This window comes from Pimephales promelas, chromosome 3 (genome assembly GCF_988280905.1).
Source record: "Pimephales promelas chromosome 3, fPimPro1.hap1.1, whole genome shotgun sequence".
In the NCBI taxonomy this organism is placed as follows: Eukaryota; Metazoa; Chordata; class Actinopteri; order Cypriniformes; family Leuciscidae; genus Pimephales; species Pimephales promelas.
Window position 1 is genome coordinate 17,616,378 of NC_142771.1, and position 23,804 is coordinate 17,640,181.

Below are 23,804 nucleotides of genomic sequence, written 5' to 3' on the forward strand. Positions count from 1 at the left end.
AATTTTTCCCCATGTAAATACCAATGGTGACCTATCGCAGATGATGGCTTTCAGAAACCTCTTTGAAAACCATTTTTGCAATTCCATTTAATGACACTAGTGCTGCAGAATTTAATACTCTTCACCTTTAACTTACAAACAAAAGCCTCAGTTTAAAAAAGGCAACATGCTGTAATTCCTCACCTGGCCATAGGGAGCGCCCTCTTCATCACATTCCCTTAGTTCAATGGCTTCATCATCATCATCTTCTTCCTCCAAGTCACTTTCTGTGCTTTCTCCCTTAAACTGGACCAGACGTTCCGAAGGGGGTGTGGTCTCACCAGAGCTCTCTTTCTGTAGCCCCTCCCTTACATGATCAGCCCCCTCCCCTCGCTCGTCTTGCATTTCTGTGGTTTCCGTAAGCTCCTCCTCCGTCTCCTCTGGGTGAGTGGGAGGCTGTCTTGGAAGCTCCACCCCTTTGGAGAGGATCTAAACAAAGGTGGGGCTCGTTAGCAACTTTTACTAAATCGTTCCAACCACATAAACCAAAAGAAGTGTTTTGCTTGAATAAATGCTGGCCAGAGCATCAAACATACCATCAGAGCTCCCTCTACCTTATGTAGCTGGTAGTGTTTCTGTTTCTCTAGGAAGTGCTGATGCTGCTGTTGCATTACGAGGTGCTGCAGGGCCTGTGGTGTTTGCGGCAGGGGCGCTGACTGAGTACGGCTCAGCGGTCGGTGCCTAGGCAACTTATTTACTGTACGCATGCTGTTGGACACTCGCTCACCCGTTACCAGCGGAGACTGTCCGTACATGGGAACTGTGGGTTAAAGATAAAGTGTGAGCTAATACAAATTCCCAGATTAACTTTGTTTGGACATTCCAGTAAGTATGGTACAGAAGTACCATGACTTTCACATTTCTTTTTCACACACAATCTTCTTGGGCAACCGACATACTAACATACTAATATTAACAACCATAATGTTAGCTATATTAGCAAGTCATCAAAATGACAAAGGAAAAATAGGTAAAGTATGACCATAAGGCCTGAAACAAGCCTGAAAAAGTATTTACACTAGACATAGACTGTTCTATCTACACATGCTCCATTTTGCACGTTGCTTATTTCTTAATAGAGTCAGACCGAAATATCGGCAGGCCAATATTATCGGACGATATTAGGCATTTTCCAAACTATCGGTGTCGGCAGTTACAATGGCCGATAAATGAATATTTCAAAAATAAAATAAAAACGGACGAAACACGCTTGAACCATGTCCACCAGAAGGCACTCTACACCGTCCCTGTTGGCAACACCCGTTGAGTTGGTCACGATACATACATTGCTTGAATAACAATTAAAAGAACATCCCCATCAGTTCTCTTAACTCAAATAAGCATGACAAAATTTGTGACTATAATGTCCAGTTTTGCTGCAGTTAAAGAAGCCGAGAGTGAAGCAGAATTAGCTAGTAATAATTACGTTACGTTGTTACAGTGTAGTTGACTGACTGTCCTTTTAACTTTTGACAATGTCACTGAAGTATTTCTTTAATAGCGCGAGACAGTTATAACAATGAGACGTACCATCTCTCATTGGCCTGTTATATTGAAAATGTTTTACAATTTGCTGTATGACGTAATCCATTGCTAAATTATGGCTCATCATAGACTAGCTAACCACAAAGATAGCTAATGCCACTATCAACAGTCTGTTCTATTGTGACAATAAAAGAAACAAGTTTCTTTTTAAAATGCATTATCATATTATTTTAGTTAAAACTCATAAATAACTACTAATGTTATGGAAATCTGTTAATGTTTTGTTGCGCGTTTCTGAAATAAAATAAAAAATATCGGCTGATATATCGGAATATCGGATTTTAAAGCCAAAAAATATTTGTATCGGTATCGGCCTTCAAAATCCTTTATCGGTCGGGCTCTATTTCTAAACAATGTGCTGTCTCAAGGGATACTACAGTGGGCATTAACACATTTTCTCTATCTATGGTCCATTTTCTCTTTCAGGTCAACTACATGCAACACGGGGAAGTATGTATCGTCCCTTGACTTCTTATTGCCAGAACAACGCATGTTGATGTTTTTACCCAAAGCTAAAAACAGTGCATTTGAGGTAAGATTCTATACGTTTTTGTTTGTACCTGCGAGAAGTGCACTCTGTTGACGAGCCTGCTCCAAGAGTAGGACGTGCTGGAGCAGCGAGGAATGGCTACTGTGGCTATTAGAGGCGGAAGGGGGCTCAGGGTCATGGGATGCCCCGGTGGGAAGGCACGTCGGTAGGGACGATGTGCTGATGAACTTCCCTGTCAGTGCCCCACCTTGACGCAAACCCTGGATTGTCTGCCGCTCTGCCTCCTGCTGGGGACTGAGTTTCTGGGGGGCCTAGAGTAGAGAAGAAGAGAATGAAAATTTATTCTGCAGACTTGGGAATAATGTTGGTTGGTTGGTAAACCTATATAAAAAACGGATTCAGGGTTGACTGTTTAAATTTCTTCTAAAAGTGTTTCTTGAGTAATATAATTTCCAATACCCAGAACAATTTAGTAAAATATGTTTAAGAGATACTGAAAGTCCTGATTAATGAATGGCATTAACTGTCCATTTGATCTAGCAGAAAGTAAAGATGCAGGTTAATTTTATACAGTTGGTTGTTTGTACACTGATCTTATTGATTTAGACATTTCTAGTGAAATGTTGAGCTGTTTTTTTGCCACTATAAGTGTTTCCATTGATTGGACCAAACCAGAACAGGTTCGATTCCATTCCAACTGCCCCGCTCTTCATCCTTTGACATACTTTTGGGTAATGAACCGTTCCCAAGACCACATTTTCAAGCAGAATAGGGTGCGGTTTAATGGTGTGCATCTGACTTCGGAAAATCAGTTCAACCAAACTCTTGAGACTAAACCAAAAGCCCTAGTGTGAAACCACCCAAATAATCTAGCAAGCCCACTAGGGTTCAGCCTACACCACTTGCAAACTCTGAATCATCTCAACTATCACAAAGCCACCAGGCTTTAGCAGAGGACACTTACCGTGATGTGTGCGTTGGCAGGCAGTCCCAGAGAGATGTTGGGCAGAGATGGAGAGGTGTAGAGGCTCAGGGGACTTGGTGTCCCATCCCCAGTCAAAGACTGATGCAGAGAACGCAACTGCTGCCGAATGAGAAAACGAGAAAAAGTCATAAGTCCCATAGGACAAACAACGAGACCTACAGTTGTGTAAAGAAAAATAGCAGTACAAAATCAGTAACCTGATGAACCATTGTTATTTAGTAGTGATTTTTTCTGCACTGCAGATCTTTTACTTGTAGATGTAGTCGTGTTAAAGAAAAAGAACAGACCCAACTGTCATGACATGCACGCTGCTTGTTCTGAGTAATTGACTTATTAATTGAAAGGGGCGTGTTCAAAATAATAGCAGTGTGGAGTTTAATTAGATAATTCACTCATTCTGTAAAAAAAACTGTCCTCATTGTCCTTTATAAAGGAAGAAGGGAAGCAAATGTTTCACACCCTGTTACAAAATATATTTGTTAGTGAATTGCTAAGTAAAATGGGCCATTCCAAACATTCGTAATTTGAATAAAAAGTTGATTGGGGAGGAAAAAACGTATAACGAAGCTCAGCTAAAATGATCTCAAATGCTTTAAAATGTGAGATGGTCCACACTACAGTACACGAAATCCAGAGGGGGGAGTTGGATCCAGATCAAACTCCTCCCCCTGGATTTCGTGTACTGTAGTGAGGACCATCTCACATTCTGTGGACGAATGAGAGTAAAATTGTTTTCTACGGGTCTAGTGGTCATCGGCAATACGTCAGACGACCCCGAGGTACTGAATTTAAGACAAAGTACTGTGAAGACAGTGGAGCATGGTTGCACAAAAATTATGGTATGGGGATGCTTTTCATACTATGGTGTTGGACCTATTCATCACACACCAGGGATCATGGATCAGTTCGAATACATCAAAATACTTGAAGAGATTATATTGCAATATATTACAAAGAGGAAATGACCCTGAAATAGGTATTTTAACAAGACAACAACCTTAAAGACGAGTAAGCGAGCTATATCTTGGTTCCAGACGAAAAGGATCGAGGTAGTGGAGAGGCCTGCTCAATCCCCTGACCTCAAACCCAATGAAAACTTTTGGGGTGACATGCAGTTTCTGAAGCAAAACCCAAACATTCCTAGGAACAGTGGAATGTATTTTGTTCATTCTGGGTTGAAATGCCTGTTTCTAGGTGCCAGAAGTTGGTGCCTCACAGAAACAATGGTTATGCAACTAAATATTAGTTCAGTAATTTAAGGTAAAGTTTAATCTTAAAAAAGTTTGAAGAAAAAAATGTCGACACTGCTATTTTTTGAACAGATTGATATTCCTTTTCTGTAAAAGAAATAATGCAGACTAGATCAAATTTGTTAATGCTTTGATTTGGAATGAAATGTGTAATGTTTCCAGAACATTTGAAATCTGGAAATCCACAATTAATGAAAAAAATATTTGCACTCTATTCACTTTTATGAAGGCACTGCTATTTATTTGAACACAACTGTGCATTTCAGGTTGTACACTTCAAACACCACAACTTTGAGGAAAGAAGCCGTTTTATCTCAGGAAGGAATCCCAGACAAGAAGTCTCGGCATGACTTGATCACTTAAAAGCATTCTTCTTTGGAAATCCTTACTAAGTTTTGACAGGGAAAGCAGCATGTGGGAATGAATTGTCTATATTTGGGAACAGATGAGCACCACCTGAAGAAGACAACAGTTTCTGTGGCATGTTCAAGAAATGGACAAAGCAGTTATATGGATGGTTAAAAGGGTTCTGCGTCTGATTTTGGAATTCCTAATGAATAACAAATTATCCCAAAAAAGAGCCAAGTGAGAAATGCAGAGGTGTTTCTGAGTGCTGGTAATCCAATCATCTGACCCTAGACTTGGAGTGTAGCCATTTTCTAAAGCCAAAGAACAAAAACTAATGGATCTGCTTTACAAGGCAACATTTATTCATCCCCAAAGACACAATTTAAATCTTTCATTATACGTTGTTTACTGAGCTACGTCATTCTCACTCTGACTCGAAGGTTACGCTCAGAAAAGATGAGGTAGAGAGAGACAAAGCGGACATTCCGTGGCATTAAAGTGCCCTACTTGCAGCTGCGATGATGTCAGCGTTCTATTCTCCTTCACATTTATCCATCACATCTCGTGAGGTTGTACTGCTAGGCTACAAAGAAGCTCTGGAATAACGATCTAACGCTATTTTTGGTGAGTGGTATGTAGCCTTTACATGCTGGACAGAGGGATTTCCTTTTTTGCTGGTCGATGAGACTGAAAAACGTTCACAGCAATAATGTAACAAATTAAAAGATACTATGCAATGGTGCATATGTTCAAGATACATAATTGCAGGAAAAAAACCCATCATAAAATACTATTTAAGTATGCTATATAAGTTAATAGTATTATTATTCAATGAAAATTTTATAATGTTAATATTATATATAAATGTTAATATCATAAATTACCCATTTTATTATATATATTTTTAATTGGATTATTTTCTATTTCTCAAAAGATACAATTATTCATAACGAATGAAAGATAAGTCTGACCTTTGTGCATTTCATGATCTATTTTGTCCATAATACAATTACATGGAATTATTTAGAATAACTAAAGAAATGATAAAAGCATAAATGACATGTAAACGTTATAAATGGTAATATTGTCTGAAAAAGATTGTTTTGTTTTGCATTTCATAAGAGTGGTCATCCAAAATCAAACACGAACTAGCTCATTCGAATTCAGCGTTCCTCCCCTACAGCTTGAAGTCCTCTGTGGCTTTTGCACACACAATTTCTCCGGTTCTCAAGGTTAAGGTGATGCTCAAGGCTAGCTGCTTAGCATGCATGGTCGACCCCAGGCTGCTTCCTGCTGTCCATCCAGAGCAGCTTCGGCCATTCTAGAGCCTACAGACACAACTTACAGCAAGGATGACTTTCAGAACGTGTGTGTTTTTTTTTTTTTTAAGGATTAGCATATCAATGTAAGCCCAAGCCATCACAAGACTCTGTACGGTAGACTGTTTCCATAGAAACGCTGTCATTACCTAGGTGAAGCCAATTTATTGTCTTTTTTTCATCCCTAACCTTTTGTGAACCAAGGAGAGTGCAAGAGCAGAAGAGAAGCAAACGTGTTGGGGGTAAGTCTCTCACCTCAGCGTGGATGTTCGGGACGGATCCGCTGGAGCCATTCTCTGCAATGGCACAGTTAGAGCTGTTCGGAGAACTGGGACCCGAGCCAGGGGCACTGCTGCACATAGAGGACACTGAAACACACACAGATTTCGACAATCACATTTTAGCTGCATCGGTAGGAAATATAGCTGATGATTTCACAATATTTTCTGACTGATTGAACCCGTTTTAATGTATCAGCAGGATGTTAAACTGTTCCCTTCCTCCAAGCTCTTTCATCTTAACAGAACAGAAATCACACGATACCCACGTGTTCATTACTTGTGTTTGAAAAATCTTCACACTTATCATCTGACGGCAGAGGTCTGCTATTCACAGGCCATTTGAACACAACTCAGGTGCTGATATAATCTCAGAATGACAACTTCCAAGTTGAACACACACCTATCCCAAACCTTTTTATTTGTATTAAATTTATATAGGTTTAAATAATAATGTTTCATCTAAACCGGAATTGCAAACTGATAAACTAAATAGTGTTAAAAATACATATGAAGAGTTCAGATGCAAAAGCCTCTAAATGCCATTCGAAATTTTCTTCTTTAATGATGATTTTTATCAAACTTGTAAATTTAAGTTCAGTAATTTCACTTAAATAACATTGCCATTTAAGTGAAATCACTGAACTTAAATATACAAGTTTGATAAAAATCATTATTAAAGAAGAAAATTTCGAATGGCATTTAGAGGCTTTTGCATCTGAACTCTTCATATAAATACAATAAAATATAATTAATAAATAATAACTAAACAATAACTAAACAAAAACACAAGTTGTAAATAAAAAATGCACTGAATTTAACATTTAGTTTCACTGCTGAGCCTGGGACCAAAAAGAATTAAATAATAGATATTAAATATTTTTCAATATAATATTTTATACATATTTGGTGGCCCCTTTCCTAAAATTTAGACTGCTACATATATTTATATTCATGAAAAATATATGGTAAAACTTATGGTAAAATATCCTAAATCTGGATATGTAGCTCCCTTCATATTTTCAGATAATTTTAAGATCTGTTAGATAGAGATCATCATATTTGGAGAGTCCTCAGCTTCAAAAAAGTTGTAATGCCTTCCTGTCCCATAATTACCCATGAGGTTGTGCATTCTCACATATTGTTTACCTGAGATCTCAATTGCCCTTTTCTTGAAGGTGCTGATCACAGTACCATCTTTCCTTCTAAGCAGTGGGCTGCTTCTCCTCTCAGCCACCTTCTGTTTTAACCGTGAACGTACCTTCAGATTGGGCTCAGAGGCTGAACGAGAGAGAGAAAGAAAAAAGTTCAATGATTTGAGGTATCGCGTTTGTCCGAGGCACAAACGGTGCAAGATTAGTGGCACAGCAAAGTTGACTAATTACACTACGCTTGTTCAAAGTCACCAACCCTATGCATGTTGCCTTAATGAACACTACTAATGAGGCTTTGGATCTGTCGCTCTTGTGCATCAGGACCATGGACAGCAACCGCTCATCCGTCCCTGTTTCTCACTCACACACACACACACACACAGAGCTGTAGATAAAAGTTATATTTACAGTGTGCCGATTTTATCTCTTGTTGATTCCGGAGATGATGGGCCAAATTAAACTAATTGAAGGAAAAAGGGATTTGAAACAGAAAAAAGACAAAGGAAGTGGGGCAATTACCCGAACACGCCGTGTGTAATGCGGCTTGACCGAGCCCTGTGTTTTTTCTGGGCCCGTTTGTGCGTCACAGCCACACTAAGCATATAGAGCAGAAAGGACTTAAGAGCCTAATGCTATCAGTGACTTTAGTATGAGTTTAATTAAATTTAAAATAAATGTGTGAGACGAGGAGGAGGGGACGTGATGGAAAGACACACACACAAACTGAGGGCAAGTTATGTAAGGAGATTGCTGTGGTGTTGCCATAACAGTGGTAATATGGAGTAAGCTCTTCGCCCACGGTAACAGACCCGTCTGCGATTACTTTATCAGTGTGTTGAAGTCCAAGCTAGAGGGCGTGTGTGTGCGCGAGTGTCCTCCTATCCTCTGTATGTTATATGTGTGTCAGTTGTTCTATTATAGTGAGCTTTATAAAGCAGCGTGGGTGTGACAGTTTAAAAGATAGCGGTGTGTAAAAAGCAGATAGCAGATGTGTGTCTGTGTGGGAACAAACTCACTGAATCTGTGTGGGTGTTTTGGAGTATGGCTGGCAGCTATGAGAGTGAACAGCAGATGACCGGTATGAGTGTGTGTACTCAGGTTATACTTTGAAAACATCCTCACAAATATAGTCAAACGTCCAAGACATTTGAGGTGGTCCTTGGTATTTGAAACTCTCAAAATCAGGCCAAATTGTGTTTTGCTTGAAATACATTAATGCCAGTAGGTTGTGTGAGTGTTGGTCTGCGAGGTAGGGTATAATAAATATCATTATTTTAGTATGAAATCCATTTCGTCACTAATATAGCCTCTAAGGTGCACGTTTATGTTGGTCCACTGTTCTGATGACTCATTATGACTCACACCTGCAGACTCCTCACTGAAGAGTCTTCAACCCCGCATGCACACACACTCACCTCCTGTGACACCTCTAGGATTTTAAAGAGCTCAAACTTCTCCATACAAAAACATTGTTGACTCAATAACAGTGTCATTCATGCACAGAAAGAAAATCATCATCTGACATTTACATGCAAACACAGTAATGCAGTGTCACAATGCAGTGTCAATGTCGCAACTATTACTCATTGAAACAATTCATTCAAATAACAAAAATATCTAAATTTGCATTTCCCGGAGGAAATACGAGGGCTTGCAAGGCAGCACAAGGATAGTGTTTATTGATATTATAATCCAGAAAAGGAGAAGAGAGCCAGAGGAATGGGAGACGAACAAAAGGTGACTCAGCTGACATTACAGTTGAAGCGAGTGGGCCAGTATGACATCATCATTATTTTGGCGTTACATTCTTACAGTGCAAGTCGATGGGAGATTTTCAAACATTTAACGTACCGTAGCTTTCAAATGTTTGAGGTTGGTAAGATATATTTTGTGTTTTTAAATAAAGTCTCTTATAATCACCACGGCTGCATTTATTTGCTTAAAAATAGTGTACAAACAGTAATAAGGTGAAATATTATTACAATTTAAAATAACTGTTTTCTATGTTAATACAGTACATTTTAAAATGTAATTTATTCTTGAGATCAAAGCTACATTTTCAGCATCATTACTCACATAATCCTTAACAAATCATTCTAATATGATGATTTTCTGCTCAAAAACATTTCGCATTATTATCAATTTTGCCTAATAATATATATGTGGAAACCATCATCTTTTTTTAGGACTCTTCCATGAATATAAAATTCAAATATAATTGTTGGTAAAACCTTGCAATAGTGTTTCATCAGCTAACATTAAATAACTACAACAGTTAACATTAACTAATAACACATTTCCACATTTATGCAATATTTATGAATCACAAATTTGCAAGATGTCTACTCACCGGTCTTACGGAGAGGGAAGTCATCCTTGCCCTCATAGGACCCTAACAGCGGGGGGAGTTTGTAGGAGGGCGGTGTGCCCGGTGTGTTGCTCTGTGGAGGGGAGCTCTGCTCCAGGGACGTGTGATGAGCCCCCCTAAAAAAACAAACACAGTCAGGCCATTACAAAGACTCATCCATCACAATGCACGAAACCCATAAACTTCAAGCATAATGTGGCTCATGCTCAAAAGCATTAATTTGGTTTAATGATGAAAAATATATGTTTTGTTTTAAAAATGCGTTTTGAATTTGGGTTTACCAGGCCAGAATAAGGCTGAGTGATATAGACTAGCAAGGTTCCTCTTACCAGCACTTCTGGGGGAAGGAATGGTTAAGTCCACCGGGGCCAGGTTCCTTTTTGCTCAACAGGAACTCCTGCAGCTTCAGTTTGACCTCAGTACTGGCGATGGCACCTAATAACAAGAGTCAAAGACACAGGTAGTGTTGGATTGAAGGAGAATGATTTTGAATCAGTTTTTGACATATATGCATATTTTAAAGTGAGTTTCATTCACCTCTGCTAAAGTCATTATCATGGATTTGCGGCCATCAGTGTGTTGCAATGCGGTTGCTAGTGTCTTCTATGTAGTTGCTAGGGCATTGCTATGTATTTGCTAGGGTGTTCTGAGGTTGCTAACCAACCAAAGTCAAAACAACATCTCTCAACAACTCTATGAAGTCTCTGTGATATTGTGGTCTCTATGTATGGTTGGTGTCCCTCCTTCAATGAAAATATATGGGCTTTTCTCATTCCGTTTTATTTTCCGCTAGGTGAAAATTCTACATCTAGTCACAGAAACGTTTTAGAGCACCTCTGTTTAACAACCTGCATGATTTTATGTTAATAGCACAGGACAAACAACATAAAGTTGTTCGAAAAATGTATTCACCTCTTGATGGAAATAACATCACAACATTTATTTCCATCAAGAGGTGCCTCAATTTTTGGTCAAGATCAAGATTGACAATGCATGAACATGATGTGTCTTCCTACATGGTCGTTCAAGGAATGTAAAGCTACACACTTCATCAATTAGAGTTGACAAACATATAAAATGCTAGAAACATAATAATCACTGCAATAATGATTCAATCATAGACTCTTAAGTATTAGCCAATTTTTGGATGGGCAGTGTATATACATTACTGGTTAAAAATAAGAAGTCAAATTACTGAGTCTCTTATGCTCATCAAGGCTGCATTTATTTGAACAAAAATGTTGTTGTGAAATTTAAAATAACTCATTTTAATGTATATGAAGAGCTCTTTTCCAAAACGCGTTAAACGCCATTTTTAAAAAAAATGAGTTTGTCGTGTCATTCTGCTGCAGAACCCTTTCACTGCTCCATCCACGTTTCATGCCGAATCGCTATATTTCCTTGTTTAAAATGTACTGCAAGATACAGTTTCTTTCCAAGCCGCGATAAGCGCCAGCCCTGTTTTTAGCCTAAACACGATAAATCCTCAAATTCAATGAGCGCTCTACACAATCCAGCACGGCGGCACTCTGAACAGAGGTTTATTATGTTCATTTATTCCTCAAAATGAGTCCTAGTTTTCTAGGCGACTAGTAGTAGATCATTTAAGCCATTTGTATTATCAGTAATCACATATATTAATTTTAATAAAATGGGAGAGAAACCATATGAGCGTTTTTAATTGCATATTCCACATCTCAACGTATGCATAAAGCTTGCCACAAAGAACCGGAAAAAGTAATGATTATGCATGAAACATTTGAATTGTTTATTAATAAACTAGTGTTTTCTGTCAGTGTCAGCAACAAAGATAAAGTTGATGATGCTTACTCGCCATCTTCGCAGTGAACGCGCATAGAGAAACGCATACTTCGAATTAGCCTACATACGCAGAGAGTTGCCAATTTATTTTATTTTTTAATTGTTTTGTTTAAAAGTAGATATTTAAAGCTTTCTGTAGCTTAGTTCTCAGGCCTGTGTGAGGCAAGCATCGCGGTGTTTCGGTTCATATTATGAGACGCGCTCCGATTCACCTGCGCGCCTCTGTGTCCTGATTATATTGTCTGATATTTACTTCTAATGTATTAATCCAGTCAATTTGTCGATGAAACATTTATTAAAAAGAAGATACAATTTATATGAAACGAAATTTACAAGCTTTCTACAAAACAAAACTTAATAAGTGGTCAAAACCATGTCTGACGCACTCCAAATATTTTCCGATATTGGGCAGCTTTTGAATTTTGATCCTATCTTACTCATCTCATGCGGTTCCCATTTTCATAGCCTACTCAACATAGATGAAATAATAAAAATAAGTAATGTAATATTATTAAAAACAAATGTGAAATGTTTATTTTGTTTTTTTTTAACTTATATTTAAGCGTCATGCTGCTCCGCTTTGCTCACATGTTATGTAGCCTGTGTGTGTGTGTGTGTGTGCATGTGCTGGAGGGGTGCCCATCCCTTTTTTGAATATCGTTATCATAAATTGATTATTTTTAATAATTCGTTTTTTTCATGCATATGTTGAAATTGGTATTAATAATTCGTTTTTTTCATGCATATGTTGAAATTGGTACTATTTGTTTGAGGTTTGACTCTTTACTAAAAATGACTTTACTAATAATGATACAAAAAATGGATGGATTTATAGCGTTTTGGAAAAAAATAAAATTAACTTTTAAATTATCATTAACAATATTGTTGTTTGATTTAATAATTATTGTTCAAAATGTTCAGACTGAACCAATAAAACATTTAAACAGGATAATTTGAATATTCACAAAATGTGTGGGTCTAGGTAAAAAATGTAGTTTTCCTGAAAACTATTGAAATGGATTTATAGCGTTTTGGAAAAGAGCTCTTCATATTAAAATGTAATTTATCCTGTGATGTCAAAGCTGAATTTTCAGAATCATTACCAACATGCTAATCAAACTATATTGAAATCAACTTTTGAGAAGAGACTTTTCCCACAGGTGCTGCAAATAAGTGGTGCCAACAGTAAGTGTGCACTTATGAGTTTCCATCTCTGTTAGAATACTATGTAGGCAGCTCACAAGGATTTGGAACAGATCCAATATGTTCATTTTGTGGCTCAGTAAAACCTAGTACTGCGTTGTGTTATTTTTAATAGTTAACAACCAAAGAGGTTGTACTAAAAATAATTTGTGCGCAAATAATAAAGCAATTTGTTCCTGCTGTGCCATGACAATGCGTAATTATAACAGCAAACAGCGCTAAACATCACTTACGTACTGCTCAGCAAGGTGTTTACTCATTGAACTGAAAGGTGAAAAGTGCATTTAAACTATTCCCATTTTGGAAATTAAATAACAGGAAATGATGAGCGGTGAACATGCCATGAAATGAGTTCGCTCGCTGTAGATCTGTTGTATATAATAGATGGATTAATGAAGAGATGCATACTCTCTTTGCCCTTCTCTTTGTTCCGTAACATGAGCAGTTGTTGTTCCAGTCTCTGCTTCTCCATCTCTTCGTGACGCTGCTGTTCCAACTTCCTCTTCTGCTCCAGCTCCTGTTGACGCTTTGCTGCAAGGATCTCCTGCTGTTGCTGTTCAGGATAAAATCAGTCAAGAATCAGAGCACAAGGAGATGATGTGTCCCGAGAGGACAGCAAGGGTCATACCTTAAGATGCTCCTGTAGCTGCACTTCATGTTGGCGCGTCAAAACCTCGTGCTGCTTCTGGAACTCGGCGAACAGCAGCTGCTTCTGGAGCTCTTGCTGTTGTTTGAGTAAGAGCAGCTCGTGCTGAAGCTGTTTTTCTCTCATCGCCGGGTCCACTGTGCTCAGTGTGCTCAGACGAGGGTCTGTACGCAGATCCACCGGCCCTCCGCTACCTCCGCCCTGATCTCCTCCACTTCCCACTGGGCTCTGCATCCCAGACGGTAACAAAGCCTTCACATCCACGGCTGGAAAGAGAGCGAAAAACAGTAAATGAACGAGTCATCTACCAGCCATTAGAATTATGATAACTTGTTAAACCTAACAAGTGAAGCTTACATTTTACATGCACACACACACACGCACGCACCTGTGGCATTTAAAATCGGTCACCTCTGCCTGGGTTCAAACATGTTCCCTTAACCTCTATGCTAGTAGGACTTAAAATAGCATGTTGACACATAAACATACAACTTGTTTAGAACACACAGTTACATAAGCAAAGGCCAGGGGTGCATTTGAAATTGAGAGTGTACTCTGTGGTTCATGTATGATGTGTCTGTAAATGCAGGGCTGACATTTTGTCTGTGTCTGCCCATGTTACTATAATCAGGTGTAATCAAGCTCAAATGTTGACAGGCTAGTTGACGTCTTTTGTAGCCCTTTGGGAATTTATCCAACCGAGCTCGGACCAGTTTTATCAGGGAAGGGCAGCATAGAAAAATGTCCAAAATTGTAAATTCAATGTAAAAGGGCAACAGCCAAGCCTTCCTTATGGTAGGGCACTGCTCTAGTAAAGAGAGGATGTGGTTATATAACCTAGAAGGGAAACCAAGGTGATGGCCTGAGGCTCGTCCTAAAAGTCAGCCCAAACAGTCACTTTTTCTGCTATTTCCAATAGTACCACTACCCATTGAATACTGAGCTTCCCAAAGCTTCTGAGCAAGTCTTTTGCACAACTGATGTACTAAAAAAAGAAAACCCAACATTCCTGATTTTGTTTTCTTTGTGTTTGTCCCTCCATTAAATACTCTTTTTATTTTCACTGCAGTATGGTGGCATTAATGAGTTGCCATGGGGATAGCGATGTGTTTCCAGGCTCTTGTGCACATTAGCCTGAGCTCTCTACAAAGGCAGGGAAAGCAATCTAACCAATTAAAGGTGACCAGGTCAAAGCAGCTTCCAAACATTAGCCCGAATCCAAATACTCAACTTCAACGGCATTGGCAAACAAAAGGGATTGAACTTGCCCCTGCCCATTATTTCGGTGGCATACTATGGTTGAATTATGAGTAAGGAAAGCTCATTGGCTGCTATTTAATTCGTAAATTATATTTGACAAAAAAGTATAACAAAAAAAAAGAAAATAGTAAAATATTTTACAAATATTGAGCGAAATTTTCAAAAGAGTTCAAAAGAACAGCTTTTATTTAAAATAGAAGCCTATTGTAACATAAATGTCTTTGCGGTCACTTTAATTTCTTAAAAAAAACAGTACTAATTTCTATTCCCAATACTAAATAAAAAAATAATAATCAAATTGGTGGCACAAGCAACAAAACCATGGGTTACGGTTTGAAAAAAAATATACCCTCAATGTAATTAAAAGCATAAATGTAATGTAAATGCAGTGGGAAACACAAGTTAGCATCTATCTAGGATAATTCATTACCTTCAAGGGCGGCTTTTTTTTAATTAACTGAAAAATAGCCAATTTTGGAAAAAGCATGCATACTTCACAGAAAACACACCTCCTGGACATGCCAAGCATACTTTTTTGCTGTATACTAATAAACACATTAAGCACGTCACTTAATCGAAATAGGCAGGATGAAGTAGTATAAAGTTAGAGAGTCTTTGTGGTGTCCTTGAATCTGCAGAGACCTCGAGTGTGAGGTAGGATACCACTACGCGGGGGCCACTCACAGCTGAGAACACATCAACTCACATGTCACTCAGCCTCAACCGTGGGCCGGGTTGCCCTCCCAGCATCGGCTAAAGTTTACCAACATGATAATGATCCGATTTCTTTGCTGGATGCCTGGCGGAAGCGTTCGGCTTACATGAAAATCAGATTACTCCCCCTTCATCAGTCAGGGGCTAAAAATATCTTTCCTAGCGCCCTCAGGCTGACCAACTGTATCAAGCCATTGACGTCAGAGCATGGTCACCGCCAGGGCTACCGCTACTGTCCTCACCAGACGACTAGTCAACTAAACAATACTGCTGCAACATAAAAACTAGCATATAACAATTAAGCTTGCTTATGGGCTTGTTATACTACCTGTTATGAGGGACAACAATACCCAATAACTAAACCATGACTTGCTGACTTTTGTTGACTTACATTTATTTGAGGAATTCTGTTCATAACAGACTGTTGAGTTTGTACTTATTGGTCCTGCACTGCCAATTGATTCAGTTTATTCTATTAAATGTCTACATTGGTTAATGTTGATTGAATGCTGAAGTTTAATGTACATTGTAATCAATGCAAGGCAGGCACATCCCATGTTTATGACTTATTTTTCAGCGGGATTCACTATTTGATCCATAGATGAATTAGTCTATTTTTAAAAGGATAATTCTTTTGACTTCCATTTAAATGTTAATGAAATTAGTCATGGCGTACATCCCTACTTATGAGCCAGTAATTTTAACTCAAATAGACTCAGGTTAGCGTGTGTGAATTACTCTAACGAACGTAATGGTCTCCTCCACACTGCAGTGCAAATACTGCCTTTTGTATCTTTAATTCAAATATATTTTATGTCATTTTTTGTTGATAGTTCCAGAGTGTACAAAAGCAATCGTAAAATACTAGCTAAATAAATATTCCAGAATGAACATATGACCGTACCTATGATTGTAAAACTTCCCCTAAGACTTTCTAAATATGTTAAGTAATTAAAATTAAGCTCTATTAATATTGAATCTTGGTTACAGCCATTAAATGTTTTGTTAACATGTTTGTTCACAGTCTACCGTGTATGCAGCAGCACCACAGATAAGTAATCTGTCTAAACACAACATCTATGTGAAAGACTCCCACATCCCTAAGGAAAACTCCTTTGAGTTGATAATTAGCAAGTACAGAGACTATTAAAGACAGCCTTCCTATCAACACTTTCCTGTCCAACAAAAGACAATGGCAATTCCGTCACAGCTAATGTCTATCCTTTTTCAAACTTCTCACCCATTTGAAATTTCACCCGCCTCCAAATTGGTAGTTACTCATTAAGGACCTGTTTTTAAGTTGAAAGGAAGAAATGAAAAACGCATGAAGGACAAAAATAGAAAAGGGGGAGGTCCTCTGGGACTGAGTCTTCGAGGAAGTCCTCCGTGAGGAGGTTGGGCAGACTTAAGGGGGTTTCCAGGCAATTTCCCTCAGAGAGCTCAGACCAAAGTGGAGTCTCGACTGATTATTGCAGTGCCCACACATATAGCGCACATATACACAAACTAGCAGACAGATAAAAACAGAATAGAGCATGCATGTTGTGTACTGTACAAGACAATATAATTAGGCCATAAAAAGATAAAAGTTACTAAGACTTCTTGTCCCTTGTTGAATAATAAAACTATTTTCAAATGGGTAAGGAGAAATAAACTCAATTTAAGATATATTATGGAAATCTGCTTCTCGGGTAAATGTAACATTTTTAAGGAGGTTTAGTACTTTTACAGTAAAGCCACACAAAAACGTAATATCCATCGTTATATTAAAATTCTGGACAATCTAAGCCAAGAATAATTTTTAACTGAAAGATTTACTGATATAAAAGTTATATACTATTTCGTCTACATAAATACTGAAAAAATAGAACAGTAAATAAATTGCTTTAAATCCAATACAAGTAAATTAAGGCATCACAACAATATACCGTATGAAAAATGAATATTCATTTCAAGATTTGCTTAATAAATTGTATTGAATTAATAGTAATTTTAAAGGGGACCTATGCAACATTCACTTTTATAAGATGTGTGTGCAGTGAGGGAGAACAACCAGCCTATAATACGGATTTTTTTTTTTAAATAATTCCCATAAACCAAAAGTAGTCTCTTGAAACGAGCTGATTCAGTTTCTCCTCTACAATGACATTATTGTAGTGAAAAGCCACGCCCACAGCTGGTGACGATCTGCCCTATTAGCATAGACACAGCCCTGAGGCATTGCAAGTGTGGTGTTTTGGGATGTTTCAATGCACATAAGAGTCTCCATAGACTCCAGGCATGTGAGTCATTGAGGACATTGTGGTTACATAAAATTTTGAAGGAAATGTCCCAAAGAAAATCTTTTCTAACGTTTGCACCAATCATTTTCGCGCCGGACTGCTTTACAAACCAGAGTCTTTTCAACATTGGACCATAGTCGGCTCAATAAATGTTACATGCGTTCTGAAGAGAATACACGTTTCAGTCCAGGATGGTCAATCATACATTTGTGAGTCTGCTCAAGCTGGCGCATCCGTCAATTCACCTTTATTGCAATACAATACGCAACACAAATGCAATAGCATGTCATACAAGCAGTTCTATCTGTTGTTATCTCCATGCAGCATATATCACTGGCTCTGTAGGCATTTTTCAACAGTTCCCACACGAGCACCTGTACAGCGATTTTTAGATTATCATGACGAAACATGCTAATCGATGACTTGAAGATAGTTAACTCCGCATCAACTATTTTAATCAATTAACCATTCAGAAACGTCCTGTTGCATTCTGTATGTTGTCACTTCTTGAGTCTCTTCATCATTGTCAGACTCCGGTTCGAACATATAAGGCTAAACTCCGATAGTGACAGTTTCTCCGATACTTTGACCATCTCAAGTTTTGCAAAAAGTGGCAATTTTAACATTATACGAAAAATTATCCAAAATGATCTAGGGACATCAGAAACCATCTCGTTCAATGAAAGAAACGGTAATCTAAATGTAAAATTAACATAAAAATAAACACATTTCTTTTTTTCTTTTTTTTTTTGGCTCAAATGGTAGCAATATACCAATACGTTTTGCACACATACATACATCTATATATGCACATCTTTCCATGTTGTTCAAAGTTTTTCTAGGTGATGTATAAATGAGGACAGTGGTGAGTTTGTCCCAAGGGAAGGCCTTAAAAAGCAGAAAAAAAAAATTCTGCTGAGGCACATACGATGTATAAGAAACAAGGTAAGAGCATTGTAACCTGACAGGATGGAAATAGAAGAGTGTGAGAGAGTGAGAGAGGTACTCCTCATTAAAAATAAAAGGTGTTGCATAAGCTATGGGTGAGTGTGAGAGAAGGGCAAAGGAACGAGATACGACAGACGACAGAGTAAAACTGGGTGATGTTATTTGGATAAAAAGCCAAGGGAGGACTAATCAATGGAGTGTCTGGAAGAGGGCCAGAGAATGCTTGAGTAGCCAGATTTACCTTTCATCAGATTAAATTGTACTCCATGGATTATGCTAATCGCCTGGTGAAAGGACTAGAAATAGCTTCCTCTCACTCCGTGTCAATGGCGTTAAAGCATGGTGCCAGAGTGTGTGTTTGTATATGTGTGTGTTTATTTACACTTGATCCCCTTATGAAGCAGTTAGCTTAGTTTGTTTAAAAGCAGCTAGGCAATTGTTAAATCACAATTCCCAACACAGTCAGGTTTGAATTTGACAATAAGACTAGAGCACACAGGATTGTTTTTAATTGTAACACCCTAGATCAGGGGTATTCAATTGGACCTATACAAGAGGTCCGATCTCTATATTTTCTTTGGTCCGGAGACAATACTTTTTTGGATCAGTACATTTCAGTACAATTATATTTAATAATAATAATTATTATTAATTTTATTAATGCAGGCAAGACCTATTTTAGTCATAATAAATAAATAAATAAATAAATATGTTCTGTCGCTGCTTGTGTTAGTCTTTTCTGGAAGTGAAGGGGAGGACAGGGAGGATGAGGAGGATATATACACTTACCAAAAGGATTATTAGGAACACCTGTTCAATTTCTCATTAATCCAAATATTTCATCAACCAATCACATGGCAGTTGCTTCAATGCATTTAAGGGTTTGGTCCTGGTCAAGACAATCTCCTGAACTCCAAACTGAATGTCAGAATGGGAAAGAAAGATGATTTAAGAAACTCTGAGCGTGGCATGGTTGTTGTTGCCAGACGGGCTGGTCTGAGGCTATGTTTACACGGAAACAATCAGAAGAGAAAACGCGAAAGTGGCGTTGCGCTATCACTTTTTATTTTGCATTTAGACGAGCGTTATGGGTGGGAAATCCATGTGCACATGGTGACACAAAAGTGTGTGAAATTTGATGTAGTAAGCACTCCAGACGGCTAGGTGGCGATGTGGAGCACTGCCACACAACAACACCAAGTCCGCGCGCATGTGTACAACCTTCACTGTCTAGCAGACTTTTGCGTTTTTACCCTTTACATGGGAACGCGGAGGTGGAGCGTTTTTAAGATTTCCACTCTGGAGGGTGGTTTTTAAGCCCCAAAAACGCTGTCGCAGTGTAAACAAAAGGTACATCCAATAAAATATTAAATATGGGACTAGGGATGTAACGATACACAAAAAAACTGACGGTTCTGTTTTTCCACGGTTTTGACGTCTCGGTTCGGGTTAGGTTTAGAAAGCTAAAATGGCTCTTACAGTTCATACAGTTCATTTATAGGAAGTTGTGGACACTGAATCACTTGCCTGCTGAGTTAAATATAATTCTAGTGACAAGCTAAAGCTATTCTGTTTTATTGATGTCTTTCCGCTGCTGAAACACTGATTGAGCGATTACATGAGTTATGATGCCTTTCAGTAAGTATCAGAGGTGTGGACTCGAGTCATGTGACTTGGACTCGAGTCAGACTCGAGTCATGAATTTGATGACTTCAGACTCGACTTGACAAAATGTACAAAGACTTGCAACTCGACTTGGACTTTAACATCAATGACTCGTGACTTCACTTGGACTTGCGCCTTTTGACTCGAGAAGACTTGCTACTTCCCATGAAAACTGGGGAAAAAATTTTTCACACGGCCGCGCCCGCGTTTATCTGCATCTGTGAAAAAATGCGCGCCGTCACCTGTATGCATGCAGAGAGAACGCGGCAACGCGCGCTGCCTGCACGACATCCAATCACTGTAGTCCCATGTTTTTTTGATTCGACAGCAAGACAACCTATGAAGCGCAACAAGCACCAACGCGCCAGTTGGCAAAATGATACCGAAGGTAGTTTCTTTTGGCTATAAAAATTACGAGCTAGTCGACAAAAAACGAGTTGCAATTTGCAAAACATGCGGGTCGAAGATTACAGACGGAGCTGCCACAACGTCCAACTTTGTTCGACACCTGAAGTTGCACAAAGAAAGGTAAGTTTTGAATGAATGATAAGCACCTTATAGGATGTACCGTACTAGCTAGCTGCTGCATATATTTACTCTAGCCTATCAACGAGACAGTAAACGCACGTCTCTCTTGCTGGTTCATGCTTACAAAAATAGGTATTTTTGAACCCGGATTATATGAGGTAGATGAGTGTAGCACACTCAGATGGAAAACCTTGCCAACATCATGTCAACGTCCGTTTTAAAGGACAATTTCTACCTTGCTGCTAGACGGATAAACACAAATGTATATCTCAGTCTCTCCAATACACAGGGGCGTAGAATTAATTTAGTAGGGACGCTAGGGACGTGTCCCTACCAATATCCAGTGACACTGATATATCCCTAGCAATAATTTCGATCAAAACTCAAAATTTATTTATAAATTGATTAGGGCTGGGCAAAAATATATATTTTTCGATTTCGATTAATCGTTTTTTAAAATGTGGTCGATTCAAAATTGATTCTCAACGGCCACGAATCTATTTTTTTCCATATTGAGGACTCGCGGCGGTGCTGCGTCTTCTCTCTCTGCACTTGGCAAGCGCTACTGCAGGTACACACTTGAAATCGGGCCAGCATCGCACCGGTAACTATCGTTTATCATTGGATTACCAGTTTAAACATGCAAGCAATGTTAAACCATCCCCAGCTCGCGCACTCTCAGAGATGTCTTTCACTGCGCGCACATATAAAGCCTAAATCCGCCTCACAAACAGCTCGCCAGAAACAAAAGTGTTATCCCTGGATTATATCGCTTTAACAGTTAAAAGCAAAATTATGTCAAAACTGTCTTGGTGAGTAACCTCGTAAAGACAGTCGGTTATGTCTTAAATTAGCATTAAACGCGTGTGACAAAGTTATAATGAAACACAGTAATGGATTCGCGAACTAGTTCTTAAAGTGAACGCAGCCATAAGTGTCTGCCATTAATTCTGTTGTCATAACAACATAATATAGCATTAATTGTAAGCAATCAGAATGAATAGCCTATGTATTTAATTCAGTCTGGATTAAAAAGACTATCAGTGTTATTTTACATTGGATTACTTTATACTTAATACTTTAAACTACCCAAAAATGTTTCTTTATTTGTCTTTATTTTTTTTTTGTATTTATTTTTGCAATATGCTTTTTTTACTGTATTTGATTAATGTCGTATAAATAAATAGAAATCTTACAGACATACATGATTTGTATACATTTTCTGTGGTAAGAGGACTTGAAATGACTCGAAACTAAAATGGTAGGACTTTGGACTCGACTTGAGACTTGTTGGCTTTGACTTTTGACTCGACTCGGGACTTGCCTCATCTTTGACTCGACTTGACTCGGGACTCGAGGGCAAAGACTTGAGACTTACTTGTGACTTGCGTAACAATGACTTTGTCCCACCTCTGGTAAGTATACTGTATCTGTTACACACCTTCAGGTGTCCATTCTGTAACTGAGGAAGAGATGAACACGTTTACTCGCGCTGCCACTTGAAATGAGGAGCCTAGTAGGCCTACAGCTATCTGTCACGCCACATCAGAGAGCGCCAAAACGCCATTTATTGTTTGAATTTTGTGATCAAATAGACAGAATTTGAAAGATTACACCTTGCTTATTATCGAAAGTAACAAAACACAGAGCTTGTTATTTGGTGTTAATGGTGGTTAGGCTACAAAATTTAATTCGTTGTGTACTGTATACATAAGACTTCAGATCCATTGAGCCGGGCTGGGCGGGGCCGGGGTAGCAGGGGGCGGGTCGGGGCGTGTTCGGTACGCAATGACAGTATCGCGATTCGAATCATGAGTTCAATATCGCGGTTTTTCGGTTCAATTCGAAAATCGCTGCACCCCTAGTTTTCACCCGCGAGGGTTCTTGTGTAAACAGGCCCTAAGTATTTCACAATCTGCTCAGTTACTGGGATTTTCACACACAACCATTTCTAGCGTTTACAAAGGATAGTTTGAAAAGGGAAAAGCATCCAGTATGCGGCAGTCCTGTGGGCGAAAATGCCTTGTTGATGCTCGAGGTCAGAGGAGAATGGGCCGACTGATTCAAGCTGATAGAAGAGCAAATTTGACTGAAATAAACACTCGTTACAACCGAGATATGCAGCAAAGCATTTGTGAAGCCACAACATGCACAACAACCTTGAGGCGGATGGGCAACAACAGCAGAAGGCCCCACCGGACACCACTCATCTCCAATACAAATAGGAAAAAGAGGCTACAATTTGCAAGAGCTCACCAAAATTGGACAGCTGAAGACTGGAAAAATGTTGCCTGGTCTAATGAGTCTCAATTTCTGTTGAGACATTCAGATGGTAGAGTCAGAATTTGGTGTAAACAGAATGAGAACATGGATTCATCACTCCGTGTTACCACTGTGCAGGCTGGTGGTGGTGGTGTAATGGTGTGGGGGATGTTTTCTAGGCACACTTTAGGCCCCTTAGTGCCAGTTGGGCATCGTTTAAATGCCACGGCCTACCTGAGCACTGTTTCTGACCATGTCCATCCCTTTATGGCCACCATGTTCCCATCCTCTGATGGCTACATCCAGCAGGATAATGCACCATGGCACAAAGCTCGAATCATTTCAAATTGGTTTCTTGAACATGACAACGAGTTCACTGTACTAAAATGGCCCCCACAGTCACCAGATCTCAACCCAATAGAGCATCTTTGGGATGTGGTGGAACGAAACCTGGTGGTTCCAGGCTTCGTCTCCTGGATGTGCATCTCACAAATCTCCATCAACTGCAAGATACTATCCTGTCAATATGGGCCAACATTTCTAAAGAATGCTTCCAGCACCTTGTTTAATGCCACGTTTCAGCACCTTGTTTAATGCCACGTAGAATTAAGGCAGTTCTGAAGGCGAAAGGGAGTCAAACACAGTATGGTGTTCCTAATAATCCATTAGGTGAGTGTAGAATTATACATGTATCATTTT

At 38.9% G+C, this 23,804-nt stretch overlaps 1 protein-coding gene across 5 annotated transcripts in view; it reads right to left on the reverse strand.

Moving 5' to 3' along the window:
- Positions 1-23,804, reverse strand: part of hdac5 (histone deacetylase 5) — a 78,705-nt gene that overhangs the window by 15,310 nt on the left and 39,591 nt on the right. For 2 of the 5 annotated variants that reach the window (XM_039686083.2, XM_039686079.2), the window contains 10 exons: positions 13,429-13,712; positions 13,209-13,353; positions 10,106-10,211; positions 9,759-9,892; positions 7,404-7,535; positions 6,232-6,344; positions 3,039-3,158; positions 2,145-2,385; positions 576-799; positions 184-468 (listed from right to left, as the gene is read on the reverse strand). In XM_039686083.2, coding sequence (XP_039542017.1) covers positions 184-468; positions 576-799; positions 2,145-2,385; positions 3,039-3,158; positions 6,232-6,344; positions 7,404-7,535; positions 9,759-9,892; positions 10,106-10,211; positions 13,209-13,353; positions 13,429-13,712 — 1,784 coding nt within the window. The remainder of the gene's footprint in view (positions 1-183; positions 469-575; positions 800-2,144; positions 2,386-3,038; positions 3,159-6,231; positions 6,345-7,403; positions 7,536-9,758; positions 9,893-10,105; positions 10,212-13,208; positions 13,354-13,428; positions 13,713-23,804) is intronic. The other 3 variants (XM_039686082.2, XM_039686080.2, XM_039686081.2) reach the window with 3 other exon arrangements.